This window comes from Eurosta solidaginis, chromosome 1 (genome assembly GCF_040869045.1).
Source record: "Eurosta solidaginis isolate ZX-2024a chromosome 1, ASM4086904v1, whole genome shotgun sequence".
Classification (NCBI taxonomy): domain Eukaryota; kingdom Metazoa; phylum Arthropoda; class Insecta; order Diptera; family Tephritidae; genus Eurosta; species Eurosta solidaginis.
Window position 1 is genome coordinate 83033318 of NC_090319.1, and position 23155 is coordinate 83056472.

General features: G+C 36.8%; 1 protein-coding gene across 1 annotated transcript in view; it reads left to right on the forward strand.

Moving 5' to 3' along the window:
* The window catches only part of SNF4Agamma (SNF4/AMP-activated protein kinase gamma subunit), a 591124-nt gene that overhangs the window by 13716 nt on the left and 554253 nt on the right, over positions 1-23155 (forward strand). Inside the window, exons 2-3 of the mRNA XM_067758890.1 lie at positions 2438-3038; positions 16739-16903. Coding sequence (XP_067614991.1) covers positions 16768-16903 — 136 coding nt within the window. The 5' untranslated portion in view covers positions 2438-3038; positions 16739-16767. The remainder of the gene's footprint in view (positions 1-2437; positions 3039-16738; positions 16904-23155) is intronic.

The following is a 23155-nucleotide window of genomic DNA, read 5'->3' on the forward strand; positions in this document are numbered from 1 at the left end:
TTTTTATCCCGTTCTGGCTAGGGTCTTGAGATCAAAACGTGGTCTTGGGTAATCCTGGGTTGTGTTTGTACAATATGGATATCAAATGGAAGCTGCTTATGAGTACTTTGATACTGGGTATTTTTCGTACCCCTGGGTGACTAGGGTCTCGGCCAAAACGTGGATCCGGGCACCCCTAGAATGTGTTTATACAATATGGATATCAAATGAAAGCTGTTGATAAGTGCTTTAGTACAGCGCAGTTTTCATACCTATTGGTGACTAGGGTCTCGAGATATAGGCTAAATCGTGGACCAGGGCACCCCTAGAATGTGTTTATACAATATGGATATCAAATGAAAGCTGTTGATGAGTGCTTTACTACAGGATAGTTTTCATACCTATTGGTGACTAGGGTCTCGAGATATAGGCCAAAACGTGGGCCCGGGCACCCATAGAATGTGTTTATACAATATGGATATAAAATGAAAGCTGTTGATGAGTGCTTAACTACAGGGTAGTTTTCATACCTATTGGTGACTAGGGTCTCGAGATATGGGCCAAAACGTGGACCCGGAAACCCCTAGAATGTGTTTATACAAGATGGATATAAAATGAAAGCTGTTGATGAGTGCTTAACTACAGGGTAATTTTCATACCTCTGGGTGACTAGGGTCCCGAAATATAGGCCAAAACGTGGGCCCGTGAACGCCTAGATAGTGTTTTTACATTATGTGTATCAAATTGAAGCTGTTGTACAGGGTAGTTGAATGCTTTAGTACAGGGTAGTTTTCATACCTAACGGTGACTAGGGTCTCGAGATATAGGCCAAAATATGAATCAGGGTAACACTAGGATGTCTTTTTACATTATGGGTACCAAATTGAAGCTGTTGATGAATGCCTTAGTAGAGGGTAGTTTTCATACCTATTGGTGACTAGGGTCTCGAGATATATGCCAAAACGTGGATCAGGGTAAAACTAGGTAGGGTTTTTACATTATGGGTATCAAATTGAAGCTGTTGGTGTGTGCTTTAGTGCATAGTAGTTTTTATATCGCTGGGTGGCTAGAGTCTCGAGATATAGGCAAAAACGTGGACCCGGAAACCCCTACAATGTGTGTGTAATATAGATATCAGATGAAAGCTATTGCTGAGAGCTTTAAAGTAATTTTCATTGTGATATTCCATTTAGTCGGATCAACCTGGCAATACTGATAAATATGCATGCGAAGCCGAAATAAAGACATGAATTAATAATACCCACATACCTATTTACATGCGTACTATTCGATTTGCCTAAAATTTGGTATATAAATTTGCCTATATTAGTATTTACGATCCTTTTTTCCGGGAACTAGACCAGAGACGGACTGGGACTGGGATTAGAACTAGGACTGGGGCTGAGACTCGGATTGGGACTGGGACTCGGAATAGGACTGGAACAAAATACATACCACCCTCTGGGACTGGCAATAAGGGATGAAGAAGAATAAGAAGAACTTGAGGGAAGAGAAAAGAGGGAAGGAGAAGGAGACTGAGAAAGAGATAGAGTGAGACGAAATAGAGATAGATGAATCGAAAAATACGGAGGGAGAAGTGAATAAAAGGTTTAAGAAAAATATAAGAGGGGGGAGGCAGAGTTAGACGGAAAACCCTTATTAAGATATATGCAGATAGACCAAATTTATGGCAGAACAACGTCTGCCGGGTCTGCTAGTAATAATGATAAAATAATTATTGTTTGGCCTTGAGCTCGATTCGAACCCGCGATCTAACAAATCAGTAGGCCGATATAACAACAAAAATTGTAAATTCATTTGAAAAAGAAAAAGGCGAAAAAAATTAATTAATTACATGCTTGCTATTGCACACAATTCAAAATTTTAGATTATACTACTTTTTCTTTATACATAATTCCTTCCAAATAAATAAATGTTTTTGAATTTTGAGAAAAATGGTATGTTTTTTCTATCGTCTGATTACTTTCTGAATTTTGACTTCTGAATTTTGCCTTCTAAAATTTGACTTCTGAATTTTCACTTCTGAAATTTTACTTCTGCAATTTGGCTTCTGAATTTTCACTTCTGAAATTAGACTTCTGAGATTTGACTTCTGAGTTTTGACCTCTGAATTTTGTCTTTCTGAAAAAAGGGTTCTGACTAATGTTTTCTGAAAAAATGTGTTTATGAATTTTTGCTTTCTGAATTTATGGGGGGCACCGTTTTAGATTTAGACTCAAACTTGTAGCCGCGTACGTTTTAAGCAAATTGTATATATCAAACCCTGGAAACAGATACGATATACAACATACAACAAATGCGATACTTTTATGAGCTGCCTAAGTAATTTATGGGAATATTCTTGAAATAAATATTTTTTGTTGATATAAGTTTCTTGGGTTGTTGTAGAATAATATAAAAATAATCTAACAGAAATATATTCATTTTTATTCGACAGTGTGAGCTATTTAGACCGCAAAAAGTGTATAGAATTCAAATAAAAAAGGTATCTTACAAAGTTTGACAAAAAACAAATATAAAACGCAACGAGAAAACTCAACAAAATTCAACAACAAATATAAAATACAAGAAAAAGTGAAAAAAACACAAAAATAATAAAACAGTGCTATGAAAAAATTATAAATATTTAGTGAAATTTAAAAAAATAATGTATTTAGTAGCACTGAAATTTTTTTAGATTACGAGTGAGAAGTTCTAAAAAAATAAAAAAAAGCAAAAAAAAAAAAATAAATAAATAAAAGATCAATTGTTTTTAATTATTTTGTGTTATTTTTTTTATAAAATAAGCTTCAATTGACAACCGGTTGCAGCATCTCAACGCGCGCGTGCTGCAAATATTTTACGTAAAAAAATTCGTACGTCTCATACTTTTCGCCCTCGTATTTATTACAAATCGTATTTTAACCGCAAAACAAGCGAAAAAAATTTATAAAATAAAATAAATAAAACCAAAGAAAACTCAAAAACCGCAAATACAAAAACACTTTCGATTAGTCTACAAAAGCCACCGAGAGTGTGGCATTCAACAAATTGCAGCGGTAAGTATTTCTCATTTATTTATATTTAAGCATAATTGATTTTATACATAAATCAGTGTCGACGTTTTGTTGTATTATCCCCAACTTGTTGATAAGTTTAATAAGACCTAAAACCACCCGCGAATTTTTATGTTTTTAAGAAAGAAACCAAGAGTAATAACCTGTAAAAATACTAAAAAAAAATAGATGAAAGTAATTTTAAAACAAAATTTAAAACAATAAAAAAATAAATAAGTGTAAGGCGCGATAACCTCCGAAGAGATCTAAGGCCGAGCTTCTCTTCCAATTTGCGTCGTGCTCCTCTTGATTTTTCCCTACAAATTGGCCGGACGGGACCTACATGTTTTATGCCGACTCCGAACGGCATCTGCAAGGCAGATGAGTTTTCACTGAGAGCTTTTCATGGCAGAAATACAATCGGAGCGCTTGCCAGACACTGCCGAGGGGCGACCCCGCTTAGAAAAATTTTCTTCTAATTGAAAAATCTTATTTCTAAAATTTTGATGTTGCTTTGCCCGGGAGTTGAACCCAGGGCATACGGTGTGATAGGCGGAGCACGCTACCATCACACCACGGTGGCCGCCAATTTAAAACAATAATGAACGGAAAATACTTGTATTATTGTAAACAAACTCGTGGAATTTTTGTGCTATTCTTTTTCGAATATTAACTTTGGTCCGATGTTTGTAACGTTGAGAAATATAGACGATAGACTCACCATTAAGTATACCGAATTGATCAGGGCGACGAACTGAGTTGATATAGCCATGCCCGTCCGTCCGTCTGTCTGCTTGAACGCAAGCTAGTCCCTCAAATTTTGAGATATCTCAATGAAATTTGGCACAAAGATGTATTTTTGTATTATATTAGACATTTGTCGAATCCGGTAGGATCGGACCACTATAACATATATCTCCCATACAACCGATCGTTCAGATAAGACGATTTGGGTAATTCCTGCTGCAATTTAGAAAGTATAAACGTGAAACTCGGTGGTATGTATTCTAATATATCATAGAAGATATCCTGAAAAAATCACTTTGATTGGAGCTATATATAGTATATATATATCCCATACAACCGATCGTTCAGATAGAAAGATTTTTGGCAATTTCTCCCTTAATTTCAATATAAAAACGTTAAACTTGGTGATATTTATTCTAATATATCATAGCAGATTTCCTGTAAAAATCATTCCGACCGGAGCTATATATAATATATGTCCCATACAACCGATCGTTCAGATAAGGGGGTTTTTTGCCATTTTTTTATATTTATCTTAAAATCGTTTAGGTATGTACATCTGTTTACTATATGTTTCTGATCTTATACAGCGCATTATTTGGAGATTACGAATGGGATAAGATTATTGTTCAGCCCCATTTATGAAAGGTATGGCACAGCCTAATACAGTCCCGTCCTTACTTGTTTTCGTTCATTATTGTTTTAAAAATTATTTTAAAAAGCTTAGTTCGATGTGCTTTAAGGGCGTATTATTAGTTTTTTACTTCCTTTATATTAGATAGGTTGAATGTTTATCCGCTTTTCAGACAAATCTTGCCATCGATTTTTAAGTAACTTCTCATTGAGATATTTAGAAAAATCGTAAGAAGCGGAGGGAATTTTAGGATTGGCTTTTATGTATAGCTCCATCACACAAGCAGTTTTTCATATAGACGAGTTCTACAAAAGCGTATGCTTTATGAGTATATTGCACTTATTTTTATGGAGAACGGTAGATTGAGCGACACTGGCGCAACTGATATGGAAAAGTAGCCAACTCCCAAATTTTGTTGCAAGCAAATCATAAGAAGAAGAATGTGATATTTGCTTTGGCTAAGGCACACTTTGCAAGTGAAATTATTTTTCCCACTGTTTGGTAACTTTTCTAAAAATTTTCGCAATTAAAAACTGCAATATAACAATCGAATACGACAAAAAATATGTTATAACAGTGCTTCGCGAAATTTTGTATGTGAATGGGCAAGGCGAAATAAACTTCAATTGCAAAGTCTGAAGTTCCTTCATATTTACAAACGCAACATCTTCCTTGATTGTGGCGATGTTATTGGAATGCATAAGCTTGTGTTAAATGCATCTATATGAAAAATATCATTATGCCGCGACCTTAAGTTCTCATTGAGCTACAACGGTAAAACTTCACAGATAGGATAAGACGCTGAGAAAATTTAAGAAAAGGAGAAAGAAATTCCGTTAGGTGGCGCACGGATTGAAATATTTAGCTAAGAATTTGGAAATTTGGTGTTTTGAGATCGATTTTAAAGTAACTTCTCATTGAGCTATAAACATGAAACCTCAGAGGGAGGTTAAGACACCGTAACAAAGGAACAAAATGTGGCGCACGGATCGAAATAATTAGATAATAATTGGGAATCAGAGATCAATGACAGCCGATGACACAATACAAAAAGTGTCTCTAGGGGGCGCACGCACTGATTGATTTTTATGTAAGTTCTCATTGAGTTACAAGTGTAAAACGTAACAGATAGGTTAAGACAACGAGAAAATGTAAGAAAAGAAGAAAATAAAAATAAAATACAAAAAATTTTAAGCACTTCCTTAATGTACAAAAATCAGCGAAAAATGTCTCCTTAAAAAACTTTGATTTTTAATTTTTGACATAGGAATTGCAAAAATATTTATGAGAAGCAAAAATATAAAGAGACATTTTTCGCTCATTTTTGTCCACAATAGCTCAACCCAAAAGTTCAACCGAACCTACCAACGATTGCACGGCAGTAGTACAAACAATTGTCTAAGCCTTTCCCAGCTCTGTACTTTAAAGTAAGTTTCCATGACAACTTGCTCTCAAGGACTTATGCATCTGCAATTTTTCTTCTCCTCCTTCTTTCCCATCCAAACCTTTCCCATCTTTCATTCCTCCTCTTTGCCTTTAGCTCACTCTTTTAGTTTTCGTTTCCTCCTCTTTTGTTCTCTCCCCGGCTTCGCCTCCCTCCTTCCGTCCCTCATCTTTTTCCTATTTTTGTCTTCCTAATTTTTAATTACTTTTCCTCTCTTTTTCTTCCTTTACACTTCTCTCCCAATTTTTTTCCTTTACAATCCTCTTCCTTTTCCTTTTCTCCGTCCCCTCCGTCCTTCCTTTTCCCCCTTTCTTTCTACCTTATATCACCCCCCTTACCTTTTTAATCCTTAGTTCTAATTGTATGTTTCCTGAAGACATTATACCAAATTATACCATCAGCTCCCTAAGGATTGTGAAGGACGTTTCGAAGTCGGTTGACATCATACTAAGCTTTGCAAAGGCGAACTTTCTATTGTTTGATTTCGTTAACGCTTCAGAAGATATTTATAGCAGTATATCTAAACTGCGATGGTAAAATCTATGTGTGGAACTGCTGGCGTAGTGATATACTTGGCCTCAACAAACGCGTCGTAAGCTCTGCGATGACTGGCCGTGATAAAGAGGCGTTGGCTTAGGAAGTATTACTGTCGAACTTGGCAGGGGAGACCTCCACCGAGTTGGGAGATATAAGTTAACGAAAAGAGAAAAACGTTTCTGGCGTAACTGCGAAAAGCACCAACAAAATTCACCTGCGTGGTGATTTGCGCCAATTGAAGATGATGATGATGTCACTAAAATGCTACAATCAATAATAAACACCCGTCAACGTCTGTCGGCGCGTAATTTTTTGATTTCTGTTCGAAAAACTCATATTCGGCGTGCAATTCAATTACTCTTGTAATAGCAAAGGCATTTAGTCTTGTCAACACTTCAACGTCTTAACATTTTCAACATGTTACTGTAAAACACTTCTGATACCGTTGTAGTTAAATGGTTTTATTTAGCTTGACTCTGTGTGGTGGGGCATGGATCGAAATATTTCAAAAAATCGTATTTGTGTTCCGATTTGGCTCAGCTCATATTTGGAGCACATAATACATACTTACATGAATATAAAGCGGCCTATGATGTTCGATTTGGCTCATATTTGGAAAAAATATTACATACAGTCCGGTAGAAGTGATATCAAAATATTTTGGAGTTCGAGGGGGGGCAAGCATACGTGGCGGTGAGTCGAGTAAAGTCTTTGGAAAGAGTATGTATTGAGGACCTAGATTGTAACAAATTGTCAGAAAAGTGTCCTTGTAATAATGAGTCACTAAATGAACTAAATAGAATGAGAAATAATAGGCAATTAGTCTTTATTATTATAAAAACTTGAAAATAAAATAATTTAAAAAAATTAAGTTAAACGGTTTTATTGAAAACAATACTTACATTACATGGGTCTTGTTAACGGAACTTACCGCATCTATATCCAGCAAAAGACCATGAACATCGATAACACTTCTCGAAACCTTCGGGGAGTTATTTTTTGAGAAATTTGTTAGCTACTATAACCCTGAATTGAAATAAACTAACTACGAGTTAATGTCAAACAAGTCAAATTTCCCCACCTGGCGCGGATTAAATATTTCAGGTTTATAAATGCTCTTTCAAGGTATCAGAATACCTGCCAGATATATTGAGGGCCACCTCAAAGTGAGAACGTTCTAAACGAGTTACGTCCAAAGAAAGGTTATGTGGGCCAGGGTAATAATTCTCGAACTTAGCACATGGTTGAAGCAACCATATTGAGCCTGGCACGCCTAATTCCATAAATATCTGCAAAAAAAGTAAAGGTTGAAACCCCGAAATGCTTATACTTTGGCGATATAGACAACGAGTGCCACATTTTTTCCGAATGTGAATGGTTGACGACTTATCTTCGGGCAGTGCCACCCATAATATGTTTTGAAAAAGTGAAAGATAAGCTAAGATCAGCAGATATGTGAGGCACATACTTCTCACCACACGAGAAACAAGAGAGTTACCATAGAGCTTACATAGCGCGCTTCGTAAAATTACTTGGCTGTTGGAGACTAGGTTTTAACGGTTCCTTCCTATAAACGAAGAGCTTCGCAGTGAGTGCAAAAAAAAAACGTTCCTCCTTTCATGAAATCAAACGAAAAGTTAGCCGTAGCTTTGTAGCTTCTTTTGGCAAAGTTTCTGAGATCTGATCATTCATTCATTCTCAAACTTTAAAGCAACACCAAAAATATAGAAACAAATTTTTTCAATTAAAAAAAAGTTTTTCTAAGCGAGCTGGCCCTTTGGCAAACACTCCGAGTGTATTTCTGCCATGAAAAGCCCTCAGTGAAAACTCATCTGCCTTGTAGATGCCGTTCGGAGTCGGCATAAAATATGTAAGTCCGGTTCCGCCAGTTTGTAGGGAAAATTAAAAGGAGCACGACGGAAATTAGAAGAAAAGCTTGGCCTATATCTCTTCGGAGGTACACACTTTTAGATGTTATGTTAGTTTAAGCTTTTTCCCTCGAATGCTTCCACTACATTGTTCATGACTATTACTTCCTTCTGAGAAACCCTACTGCGATCTGGCAGCTTGTAAGATCTGTTTATTTCCAGTTCAGAACAGTACACCTCAGACGTTACTCTTTTCATTACTTTGCAACCATCGTTGTAAACGTGCATCGCCTCCTCTGCAATGCGGGTAGCCTCGCGCCAATCATCCACGCCTATTATGGCACTAATAGCCCTTTCGAAGTGAAGGTATCGAATTAGGTAGTGCGATAATATTATAGCTGCCCCGAGATATTGAGTCTCGTTAAACCTTAGGTACACCCCAGCATTGTTTGATATACATAAAGTACCGTCGAGGCCTTCTTCGCTCTCTCCTCAACGTTAAACTCATACGACAACTTATTGTCTAGAATGATTTCAAGATATTTTGTATGTTGATTTCTCCTGCCGGGTTACCTCTCTAAGCTTATGCCTAGTGCAATTTGGGACCTTATACCTTTTAGTTAATATGATCATATCCGTATTTTCGGCGTTGGCGGTGAATAATGCATTAAAAGCCTGGGCATGTGAGTATATCTCGAAGTGCCCGCTCCCTCAAAGAGCAAATTTTCGGAAGGTACTTTCCCACTGCAATGTCGTTTTAGAAAATTTTTTTAATGAGATAACAATGGGTTACAATTTCTTAATGTCCAAATTAATCGAATATATATATGTTTTTCAATTTGTTAAGGTCATCCAACAAGGCGCGTCTGTCGCTTCTTTTTTCAGTTAACCGACGCTAATTGGACACACAAAAGGAATTCAAATCGTTTTCTACCAGGTTCTTCCAGCGGAGTGGGGGGCCGCCTTATGCCTCTGCTTCCATAGACGGGTTCCAGCCGGAGCATCATCTTTCATTCACAGAACATGGCCTAGCCAGCGAAGCCGCTGTGTTTTAATTCTCTGGATGATGTTAATATTTCGAAGAATATATCTTTCGAACACTCTCAATGCATCCTAATCTGATGTTGACATGGTCGATGCTACTCATCCAAAGTAGCATTTTTTGGCAAGGGTGATTCTTCGCTGGATTTCTAAGCTAATGTTGTTGTATTTGTCGATGATGGTTATCAAATAGGCGAAGTCTTTTACTATTTCGAAATTATGGCTGCCAGCAGTGGCGTTGTTGCCAAGACGGAAACGCGCTGACTATTTGCTCGATGACAGCAGGTACTTCGTTTTGTCCGCATTCAACATCAAAGCCTTATTTTCCGCTTCTTTTTCCAGTTTAGAGTAAGCAGAACTTAAAGCGCGGGTGTTTAAAAAATAAAAAAAAATAAAAATTAGGCCCGATAACCTCCGAAGAGATCTAAGACCGAGCTTCTCTTCCAGTTTGCATCGTGCTCCTCTTGATTTTCCCTATAAATTGGCCGGACGGGACCTACATGGTTTATGCCGACTTCGAACGGCATCTGCAAGGTAGATGAGTTTTCACTGAGTGCTTTTCATGGCAGAAATACACCCGGAGCGCTTGCCAAACACTGCCGAGGGGCGACCCCGCTTAGAAAAATTTTCTTCTAATTGAAAAACCTTATTTCTAAAATTTTGATGTTGCTTTGCCCGGGGTGTGAACCCAGGGTATACGCTGTGGTAGGCGGAGCACGCTACCATCACACCACGGTGGCCGCTAAAGGCGCCGGTGTTTAGGCCGATGATATAAATGTCATCAGCATATCGTCGGTACAATGCCAAAGTCACGAATGTGCCATTTTTGTTTAAACGAAATATTATATATTTCAAATTTTGCAAAGCCAAAGCAACAAATGTGCATTTTTTGAAAAAAAAAAAAATTAAAAAATCATTTTTCAATTAACATTACTTAGTGGTGTACAAAAGTAAACTTTCCAATAGTGGTTGAAAAATACAAAATTAAATCTCTATTGATTAAATCTCTATTTTTAACAATGTCTTACGAATTTTTCTCAATACATTAAATATGCACATTCGTGACTTTGGCATTGGACCGACGATATGGCATTGTTTGCACGCTTTTATAGAATATTGTTCCAGACGGTTTAAGTTCTGTAGCTAGTATAATTTTCTCCAGCATCAAATTAAAGAAATCGCACGATAGGGGGTCACCCTGTCTGAAACTTCATTTAGTTTAAAACGGCTCGGAGAGGTCCTTACCAATTCTGACTGAGCTGATGGTTTGCTCAGCGTCATTTTTCACAGCCGTATAAGTTTTGCATGTAAACCAATTTAGACATAGCTGATAGCTTTTCCTGCTGTCGGAAGGGGCTTTAAAATCAATGAAGATGAAATTGACACCTATCACAATTCTTTTTTCGCGGTTATTTCCAAGATTTGACGCATTGTGAAAATTTGGTCGATAATTGAATTACCAGGTCTGAAGCCGCAGTGATAAGGTCCAATCAGCCGATTCACAGTGGGCCTCAATCTTTCGCGCAATATACTTGACAGAACTTTATGTGCGATATTAAGAAGGTTGATTCCGAGATAGTTGGCGCAGTTTGCAGGACTTCCTTACTGGGCAGAAAATACTTAGATTCAAATCGATGAGCATGCACTCGTCCGACCATATTTTGCAAAGAAGCTGATGCATGCCCTTATCAACTCCTAGCCGTCGTATTTGAAGAGCTCCGCAGGCAATCCATCAACGCCCGCGGCCTTGTTGCTTTTCAATCTGGTTGTTGCTCTTCTGACTTCATCATAATCGTATGAGGGGACATTAATTCCATCATCATCGATTGCGGCATCGGCTTCATCAACCCTGTGCGGTATATTGCTGTCCCCATTTGGGAGAGCAGAGAAATGTTTCCTCCATAATCCAAGTACTCTCTGGACATCAGTTACAAGATCATCATTTTCGTTCTTACAGGAGTTTGGCCCATACTTAAAAATAACAATGGGTTATAGTTTCTTAATTTCTAAATTAATCGAAAATTTTTTTATTTTTTTTTTTAAACATTGCTAAATTTACAAACCATTTTAATTCGCTTATTTTCAATACTTGCGATTATTCAGTCGAATTTACTGCTTGGCGCCTTCATTTCATACTGTGGCGAATATTCGCATCAATATGCTGTTAGTAAATAATCACAACAACAAAAATTGCAAGCAGCCACACTTACATATGTACAAGGCAACAACAAGCATGAGGTACAACTGTTCTAGAAGACATGTTTGTGAAACGTGTACGTGGCTAACTGCGAGTATAAAAGCAGCGTGCTGCAAGGGAAAATCAATCAATTTGATTTAAACACACTATTAGCGAAATGTAACTGCAAAGTCCTACTCCCAAAGTAGTCTAATAAAGACTATTTTGCAATACTGAATATTGGAGTTATTTGTTCTACAGTTTAGCGATTCGAACTTTAGCAGAAGGTGTATAATTATCAGGAATTTCCCAGAATTCGTTACAATACGTTTATCACATCATTCTAAGTCTATTAAATTACGTAGCTAATTTTTGTTGTGTGATATATGTAAATTGGAATTTGTTAGCTATTCTAGTTTTTGTAGTGACGCTTCAATTTGTCTTTTACATTCTGTATTTCTTACACTCAGACTTGCGTCCATCAAACGCAGATTTGTCCAATGAGAATGTGGGATGACATCAACGAAACACAAACACAACTATTCTTGTAAATGTTTTTATGTTTTTTTACATAATGTTAGATAGCTGCAAAAATAAAGCGATATGATTGAAGCAATCCATTTGAGGATGACGTCTTCTTTTTATTTTTCGATTTGTTACGTTGTTAAGACTTTATGGTGACTGTAAAATGCTCCATAAAAGATCACATATTTAAAGTTTATTCACTATTAGGAGTTGAGATTATTATTATTATGGAACAGGGATTCCATTGATTTGTTAGTTATTGGTTTTTAAAGACACCGAAGCCTCCTAAAAGAAACGAGTTCCAACAAAAGGGTAACGGTTTCAGTCTTGTGAGGTCAAGCTGCAACTACATTCATATTGTATTAGTTCTGCGAATATGGCGAATATGTTAGTTGGGCTTTCAATGATGCCAGTGCTCTCCTCAACATCGACTTCACATATTGCTTTTGTAATACTCTTCTTGAATTATAACCTTCTATGTGCTTCTAGTGGCTGAAGATAGGTTGATTATAATACCGACTTCTGGTATGTAGTACACAAAGTTGTGGATCTGACAGAATAGCGCTTTCAAAACTGTCACGGAATGGGTCCATGGTATGAATTATTGCGAAGTGATATGCCTATTGCGCAAGAAATCAACTTTACCCAGTAAAGCGATAATCTTTACCAACCTTAGGATTGGAGTTTAAGACTTAGGCATAGAATTAGTGCTTTGGTAGGGGTACCATCCTTGCCTGTTTCCATTTTTAGGAGTGACAAAGAAGGGCAGTATCAGGGCTTGACTTAGCCTTTGGCTTTCGTGGATGCACCACAAATTGAAAGAAAGCGCTAATTTTGTCGGACCCGAAACAACTTTACATTCAAAAGTTGTATCTGGTTTGCCTTCAAGGTTTACCAATATTTGCTTGCACCAGTAGAGAGATTGCTGCTCTGAATGTATTTCTTCCATTTGGCTTGATTATTTCAGTCGACATGCCGTCTGAATTGCAAATCAAGTTCCCTAATTTGGAGGTCTTGCGGGTTCAATTGTTAGATCACATTTCCTTTGCTAAATCTGCTTCTCCCGTGTCGGATATCAGTCGGAATAAGTAGAGTTATGAAAGATTTCTCTGCGGATTCTTTGAAGCTGCCTAAATTAGTTTTTTTAAATTAAGGAAGATTCGCCGTTCAGACGCGATAATATGGGGCTGATCCACTGAGAGAAGTATGGAGAGGTAGTCAGATGAAGGTTATACTGCGGTCGCCAGTCATCGCAGTTTGAGAGTTCTATCCTGGCAACGGAAATAGTTTCAATTTCTAAAAATTAAACAAAAGTAAAGTTTTTACACCATTTTTTCCATCCATCTTGACTTAGATGATCGTCTCAAAATTCAACAGATCATAGTATTAAGGCTGTGCTAATAACTTGTCTTCCATCTTTCTAATATCAACGGTAACTCTGTTCTTTCAAATCATCATCAGTGAGGTTGCTCATCCCTTAGCAGAGTAAAATAACAAAACCTTAAATATTTAGTCTGTGAGGTGAGTTTTGTCAGGGCTGTTGATATATATATGCTGACTGCTTGAGGTGTATATAAACTACTAATGGAATTGAGAGCGGATCGTATCGGAAGTTGCTTGTACGGTGTGGTGGGTGGTGTTCAGAATCATTTGAAATTGAAGAACAGCTGAGAGTGGTTAAGAGACGACTCTCTTTTGCGGAGAAGACCTGGTCGGTACTTCTAAATTGACTCGCATGTAATGAAAAGAAATATGATAATGACTCCATCGCTGAGCTTCTCTGACTCTATACTTCTATGCTTCTTAATAGGTGCCCTTAAAGACGGTGAGGTATACCGCCTTAACTTCGAGAGTCGACCAATGTGTTGAAGGAGGGAGTGCATTTAATAGCACCATAGTAACTATTGTGCTCACTTTCCAGTATACAGTCACAGTCAGAAAAGAGAGAAGTATGTCCCAACACCGAAGCACCGATTTTATATTTTCTATAGTGCGTTTTTAGGCGCATTAGACATTACTGTGGGTGTCGTACCATAATAACCCTACTTTAGAAATATACCTTTGTTTTTTTGGAACCGTTATTGGGGACCTTTTGTAAAACCAGGATCCTGCCAAAAATCTGCTTCTCCCATTTCGGGTTCTCCGCGCTGCGCAATATTGCAACAATTTTAATGATATTTCGCATGACAATTACTAATAAAATTCTATTTAACCTTTCCAAAATTTTCATAATTTTCTTACTTTATGGACATATTGACAAATTTTTACTTCTGTAATCGTCACGAAGTCCTACATTTGAATGTCACACAAAACAATCAAATCGCCAGGCATCTAAGATAGGCCAACAAATCCTTTGTAGGCCAAAATTCGATTCGCAATTTCATTTCAATTTCCGCTGCAGGATTTTTCTCTCAGTTTTAGCATTTTACCTTCACATTTGTCAATTTCGATGTAAGCAAACAAATTCAACACCGTGACAGCCAGTGGTAAAAATGTACAAACAATAACAAATAACTTTGCATGCCTGTCACTCATTAGGCGCAGGACGAAACACATTTACATATCTCCACTTCGTTAGGGTTGGGTTGTAGAACACAGCTTTTGCAATAGAATTCGACTATGCAATAAATTTTGTGTTTTTATACTCAGTTGAGCAGAGCTCACAGAGTATATTAAGTTTGCTTGGATAACAGTTGGTTGTACAGGTATAAAGGAATCGAGATAGATATAGACTTCCATATATCAAAATCATCAGGATCGAAAAAAAATTTGATTGAGCCATGTCCGTCCGTCCGTCCGTCCGTTAACACGATAACTTGAGTACATTTTGAGGTATCTTGATGAAATTTGGTATGTAGGTTCCTGAGCACTCATCTCAGACGGCTATTTAAAATGAACGATATCGGACTATAACCACGCCCACTTTTTCGATATCGAAAATTTCGAAAAACCGAAAAAGTGCAATAATTCATTACCAAAGACAGATAAAGCGATGAAGCTTGGTAGGTGAGTTGAACTTATGACGAAGAATAGAAAATTAGTAAAATTTTGGACAATGGGCGTGGCACCGCCCACCTTTAAAAGAAGGTAATTTAAAACTTTTTCAAGCTGTAATGTGGCAGTCGTTGAAGATATCATGATGAAATTTGGCAGGAACGTTACTCCTACTATTATATGTACGCTCAATAAAAATTAGCTAAATCAGAGAAGGACCACGTCCACTTTTAAAAAAATTTTTTTTTGAGTAAAATTTTAACAAAAAATTTAATATCTTTACAGTATATAAGTAAATTATGTCAACATTCAACTCCAGTAATGATATGGTGCAACAAAATACAAAAATAAAAGAAAATTTCAAAATGGGCGTGGCTCCGCCCTTTTTCATTTAGTTTGTCTAGGATACTTTTAATGCCATAAGTCGAACAAAAATTTCCCAATCCTTTTAAAATTTGGTGGGGGCATAGATTTTATGACGCTAACTGTTTTCTGTGAAAATGGGCGAAATCGGTTGGAGCCACGCCCAGTTTTTATACACAGTCGTCCGTCTGTCCTTCCGCATGGCCGTTAACACGATAACTTGAGCAAAAATCGACATATCTTTACTTAACTTAGTTCACGTACTTATCTGAACTCACTTTATCTTGGTATAAAAAATGAACGAAATCCGACTATGACCACGCCCACTTTTTCGATATCGAAAATTACGAAAAATGAAAAAAATGCCATAATTCTATACGAAAAAAGGGATGAAACATGGTAATTGGATTGGTTTATTGACGCGAAATATAACTTTAGAAAAAACTTTGTAAAATGGTTGTGACACCTACCATATTAAGTAGAAGAAAATGAAAAAATTCTGCAGGGCGAAATAAAACACCCTTGAAATCTTGGCAGGTACTGCATATATAAATAAATTAGCGGTATCCAACGGATGATGTTCTGGGTCACCCTGGTCCACATTTTGGTCGATATCTGGAAAACGACATCACATATATAACTACCACCACTCCCTTTTAAAAATCTCATTAATACCTTTAATTTGATACCAATATCGTACAAACATATTCTAGAGTCACCCCTGGTCCACCTTTATGGCGATATCTCGAAAAGGCGACCACCTATAGAACGAAGGCCCACTCCCTTTTAAAAATACTCATTAACAACTTTCATTTGATACCCATATAGTACAAACAAAGTCTAGAGTTACCCCTGGTCCACCTTTATGGCGATATCTCGAAAAGGCGACTACCTATACAACTACCACCACTCCCTTTTAAAACCCTCATTAATACCTTTAATTTGATACCCATATCGTACAAACAAATTCTAGAGTCAACCCTGCTCCACCTTTATGGCGATATCCCTAAATGGCGTCCACCTATAGAACTATGGCCCAATCCCTCATAAAATAATCTTTAATGCCTTTCATTTGATACACATATCATACAAACACATTCCAGGGTTTCCCTCGGTCCATTTTGCTACATGGTTATTTTCCCTTATGTTGTCACCATAGCTCTCAACTGAGTATGTAATGTTCGATTACACCCGAACTTAACCTTCCTTACTTGTTTTTTTTTTCTAATTTAATGACGCAAATTTCATGAATATTGTTAACGCTTTCAGGTTTACAACATTTCAAAAGCTATGTATTTATTTGTAGCTACACAATCAAACTTTCTATAGATTATTATCAACATTTTTCATGTATTTTTTCGCATTTTATTACAGCCCGAACCTGCAACAATAACAGCAACAATATGCCTCTTGGTAGTGGTGGTGGCAGTGGCTATGAAGAGGTGGCCGCCGCCAGACGTGGCCGATTTCATGTGACCTCAACAGCAGCGCAAGGCCCACCAGAGACGACCTTCGGGCGATTTCGCCTAATGCCCACGTGTAAGTATAATTAATTGCATGTTGCTTTTTTTTGTACGAACAATAACCGTAAATAGGGAATAGCAATTTTTTGGCGCCGCTATTAAGTTAAAGTTAAAGGGGAAAATTGAACAAAATAAGAATAAAATAAAATAAAAAAATTAAATTAGATTAAATTAAATTATACAAAATGCATTAATATAAAATTAAATAAAATAAAATACAATAAAAACATGAAATGAAAAAAAAATAGAATAAAATAAAATATAAAAAATTTAATGAAATGAAACAAAATAGATAAAATAATATTTAAATAACATAAAATAAATAAAATAAAGACATAAAATGAAATAAAATAAAAAAGAAAATAAACTAAAATGAAATAAAAAAACTTAATAAAATAAAAAAAAACTGAAATAACATAAAATAAAATAAGAATATATAATGAAATAAAATTTAATAATATCATCTTTATTTAATTAGCGAGATATGCTCATATTACTTTCAATTTTTACAATTGTTTTTGTTATTGATTTTACAGAAAAATTGCAAACTTTGCAGAATAAAATAAAAAATAAATCAAATAAAATAACATAAAGTAAAATAAAAAAAAATGAAATAAAATAAAATAAAATAAGGAAATAAAATTAAAAAAAAAAGAAATAAAAAAATGTAAAATAAAATAAATTTTATTAAACTTAAAAAAATTAAATAACATAAAATAAAATAAAATATAATGAAAGTAAAATATGAAATAAAATAGAACAAAATAAAAAAAAATTAATGAAATGCAATAAAATAAAATACATAAAATAAAATAAAAAAGAAAAAAAATTTAATTAAATTAAACAACAGGAAACAACATAAAATAAAAAATTAAAAAAAAAAAATGAATTAAAAAAATGCAATAAAATAAAAAAAATTAATTAAATTAAATTATCATTATTTCAAATAAACAAAACGAAAGGAAATTAAAAAGTAAAATAAAATATAATGACACAAAATAAATTAAAATAAAGTAAACTAAAATAAAATAAAATAAATTTAAATAAAATAAAACAAAATAAAATAAAACCAAATAAAATAAAATCAAACAAAATAAAATAAAACAGAGTAAATTAAAATAAAGTAATGCAATATAGATTAAAATAACATAAAGAAATAAAACAAAATAAAAGAAAATTTTAAACAAGATGAAATAACTTTAAAAAAAAATAAAAAAGAAATAAAAAAATGCAATGAAATAAAACAGTTTTATGAAATTAAATTAACTTTAATTCATATAAACAAAATGAAATAACATAAAACAGATAAATAAAATAAAATGTCACAAAATAAAATAAATTAAAATAAAATAACATATAATAAAATAAAACAAACCCGCGATCTTAAAATAAAACAACGTAAAAACAAATGAAACAAAATCAAACAAAATACAATAAAACAGAGTAAAATAAAATAAAGTAATGCAATATAGAATTAAATAAAATAAAGAAATAAAATAAAGTAAAATAAAATAAAATTTTATCAAATCAAATAAATTTTAATTAAATTATGTAAAACATTTTTATTTAATAATATACAAAAACAAAAAAAAAAAAAAAAAAAAAAAATAATAAATTAAAATATAATAAAGTTAACTAAGCTAAAATTAAACAAAACAAGTAAGGAAGGCTGAGTTCGGGTGTAACCGAACATTACATACTCAGCTGAGAGCTTTGGAGACAAAATAAGGGAAAATCACTATTTAGCAAAATGAACCTAGGGTAACCCTGGAATGTGTTTGAATGACATGTGTATCAAATGAAGGGTGTTAATGAGTATTTTAAAAGCGAGTAGGCCTTAGTTCTACAGGTGGGCGCCTTTTCGAGATATCGCCATAAAGGTGAACCAGGGGTGACTCTAGAATGTGTTTGTACGATATGGGTAGCAAATGAAAAGTATTAATGAGGGTTTTAAAAGGGAGTATCCCTTAGTTGTATATGTGAAGGCGTTTTCGAGATATCGACCAAAATGTGGACCAGGGTGACCCAGAACATCTTCTGTCGGGTACCGCTAATTTATTTATATATGTCATACCACGAACAGTATTCCTGCCAAGATTCCAAGGGCTTTTGATTTCGCCCTGCAGAACTTTTTCATTTTCTTCTACTTAATATGGTAGGTGTCACACCCATTTTACAAAGTTTTTTCTAAAGTTATATTTTGCGTCTATAAACCAATCCAATTGCCATTTTTCATCTCTTTTTTCATATTTGGTACAGAATTATGGCATTTTTTTCATTTTTCGTAATTTTCGATATCGAAAAAGTGGGCGTGGTCATAGTCGGATTTCGCCCATTTTTAATACCAAGATAAAGTGAGTTCAGGTTAGTACGTGAACTAAGTTTAGTAAAGATATATCGTTTTTTGCGCAAGTTATCGTGTTAACGGCCGAGCGGAAGGACAGACGGTTGACTGTGTATAAAAGCTGGGCGTGGCTTCAACCGATTTCGCCCATTTTCACAGAAAACAGTTATCGTCATAGAATCTATATCCCTACCAAATTTCACAAGGATTGGTAAATTTTTTGTTCGACTTATGGCATTAAAAGTATTCTAGACGAATTAAAGGAAAAAGGACGGAGTTACGCCCATTTGGAAATTTTCTTTTATCTTTGTATTTTGTTGCACCATATCATTACTGGATTCGAATGTTGACATAATTTACTTCTATACTGTAAAGATATTAAATTTTTTGTTAAAATTTGACCTTAAAAAAAAAATTTTTTTTAAAGTGGACGTTTTCGTCATTCGATTTCGCTAATTTTTATCTATCACACATATAGTAATAGGAGTAACGTGCCTACCAAATTTCATCATGATATATTCAACTACTGCCAAATTACAGCTTGCAAAACTTTTAAATTACCTTCTTTTAAAAGTGGGCGGTGCCACGCCCATTGTCCAAAATTTTTCTAATTTTCTATTTTGCGTCATAAGGTGAACGCACCTATCTAAATGGACTCCTATTTAAAGTGATCTAACAATGCTCCTACTAGCAAGGATAAATTGGATTTCATCAGATCGCCTGCCATTCAGTTTCATCCAGAAGGATATCGTTATCCCTCTACTTTCCACTTGGCTGTTCGTGTAGGAAAATGGCATCCTATCCTCCACAGCTTTAATTACGGGGTTTTTCTCGAACCACTGACAGCTATGCCGCCACCAACCTTCGACCCGTCCGTGATCCTTTAATCACTATATGTCCCTGTCCAGCTCTTTCCTTATTCCTCCCCCTAGGGATTGAAGGGGTAAGCTGTTGGTACATAGTAGTCTGTACTGTGTGATATACAGACGAAGCTGGTTAGACAGTTGGAAAACGCTTAAGACCAAAGCTAATATAACAAAACCATCAGGGGTGTGCGCAGCATGATGTTCAGTTTCAAGATGAGTTTTGTGCTAATAGCGCATGTTATACCCTGAGCTCTGTTCGTTGTAGAAACATTCATATTTTAACATGAATCCCATAGATAATATCGGCCCATATACCAAACTTGCCGTGAGGTCCCAAATCTTCCTAAAAAGCAACCGAAGTCCTCCTAGCTATTTCCTTGACATTGAGATTCCGAAGCAGCTGGGGGAAGCCTAAGAACAGGGATGTAATATCTTCACATACACAAAAACCGTGGAGCCGTGTGTAGAAGTTCACGAAAGTGGAGAAAGCTTCTGACCGCCATTCAACAGGGAATGGCCAGAGCGATTATTTTGCATGCGGTTCAAGCAGGTCACTACTCCGGTCGCTTTTGGCCAAGTATCCCCTGGGTAGCCGCTAAACATCCGTTTAGCGGTGAGCTAATGTGAGAAGGCGACAACCTGGCTAGGCCACTCTGACATAATCGGTTTAAGGGCTTGCCGGGGAGATCTCATCGGCAGCGTCTGTACACCTCTAGGTGCGGCTGCAAGCGGGCGTCTGTCTTGGAGCAAGCGGCTCGCTATATAAACGTGCAAGTAATATTTTCACCCCCGCCGAGCGGGTTGTGCGCTGGGCTTGGGACCCGCCACGTAAACCATATTCCAATGAAATTTACCAACAAGCCTCGGATAAATACACTCTCTATTGATGACGACCATGGAAAACGTTTGAAGGACAATGAATTGAGGGCATGCACCTGGAACGTCCACTCCCTGAATGGGATTGGTGCAGATTCCCGGCTGGTTGATGTCCTCGTCAAAGCAAAATCTGACACACCGCCGTCCAAAAAATGCATTGGACGAATCAAGGAAGAAAGAAGATCAAAAATTGTGACATCTATTGGAGTGGCCATACGAATAAGCGCAGTTTCGGCGTCGGATTCGTGGTGGGAGAGAGACTTTGTCGCCAAGTTCTGGCGTTCACGCGTGTGGACGAGCGTCTCGCCGCTATCCGAATAAAAGCAAAATTTTTTAATATATCATTCATCTGCGCCCATGCGTCGACAGAGGAAAAAGACGATGAGGTGAAAGACACTGTTTATGAACGCACATACGAGCGCTGCCCCAGTCATAATATAAAAGTCGTGCTTGGCGACTTTAACGCCAGGGTGGGCAAAGAAGGTAAGTTTTTGGCCCTACAGTCGGAAAGTTCAGCCTACACAATGAAATTTCTCCTAACGGACTGAGGCTGATTAACTTTGCCGGCGCTCGAAACATGGTCATATCCAGCACGAGGTTCATTCATAAAAAGATACATCAAGCTACATGGCTGTCTCCTGATCGAAATACTCGCAATCATGATAGACGGACGGCATGCCTCCAGTGTTTTAGATGTGCCCACGATCCGAGGACCTAACATCGACTCGGACCGTTATCTCGTTGCGGCCAAAATACGCACTCGCCTCAGCGCTGCTAAATCCAAGGAACAAAAAACACAAGGAAAGCTAGACGTCGAAAAGCTTCAATCACAACAGACTGCCAATTATTTCGCAACTCGACTCTCAAACCTGCCCTCTGAGAGCACAACTCAGCCTGAAGGAATACAGGAGCAATGGGAGCATATCTCCAAAGCACTTTGTACTGCCGCCGAGGAAAAAATTGGTTACCGGCGGCCACGAAAAAACAACGCGTTGCAAGGCATGAGTGCAAGGAGCTTGAGCTGCTAGCCACCAGGAATAACGCCCGAAAATTTTACCAAAAAATACGGCGACAGACGGAAGGTTTTAAGACCGGGGCAAACTCCTGTAGGAACGAAAATGGCGACCTTGTAACTGATGTCCAGAAAGTGCTTAGATTATGGAGGGAACACTTCTCTGCTCTCCTAAATGGAGGCAGCGATTCACCGCGCAGAGATGACGAACCCGATCCCCCAATCGATGATGATGGAATATATGCCCCCCCACCCCAGCCCGATTATGACGAAGTCAGAATAGCAATAACCAGATTGAAAAACAACAAGGCCGTGGGCGCTGATGGACTGCCTACGGAGCTATTCAAGTACGGTGGCGAGGAGTTAGTAAGGCGCATGCAGCAGCTTCTTAGCAAAATATAGGTGGACGAGTTCATGCCCGACGGTTGGAATCTAAGTGTTCTTTGCCCAGTCCACAAGAAGGGGGATACTGCAAAATGCACAAACTATCATGGAATCAGCCTTCTTAATATCGCATATAAGGTCTTTTCAAGTGTATTGTGCGAATGATTGAAGCCCACCGTGAACCGGCTGATTGGACATTATCAGTGCGGCTTCAGACCTGGTAAATCTACCATCGACCAGATTTTCACAAAGCGCCAAATCTTTAAAAAAACCCGCGAAAAGAGAATCGATACACATCACCTCTTCCTCGATTTTAAAGCCGCCTTCGAAAGTACGAAAAGGAGCTGCCTATATGCCGGTATGTCTGAATTTGGTTTCCCCGCAAAACTTAACGGCTGTGCAAAATGACGTTGAGCAAGACCATCAGCTCAGTCAGAATTGGGAAGGACCCCTGCGAGCCGTTCGAAACTATACGAGGTTTCAGACAGGGTGACCCCCTGTCGTGCGATTTCTTTAATTTGATGCTGGAGAAAATTATACTAGCTGCAGAACTTAACCGCACTGGAACAATATTCTACAAAAGCGTGCAATTACTGGCATATGCTGATTACATTGATATCATCGGCCTAAACACACACGCTGCTAGTTCTGCTTACTCCAAACTGGGAAAAGAAGCGGTAAAGATGGGTTTGATGGTGAATGAGGACCAAACGAAGTACCTGCTGTCATCGAGCAAAGAGTCAGCGCATACGCGCCTTGGCAACCACGCTACTATTGGCAGCCATA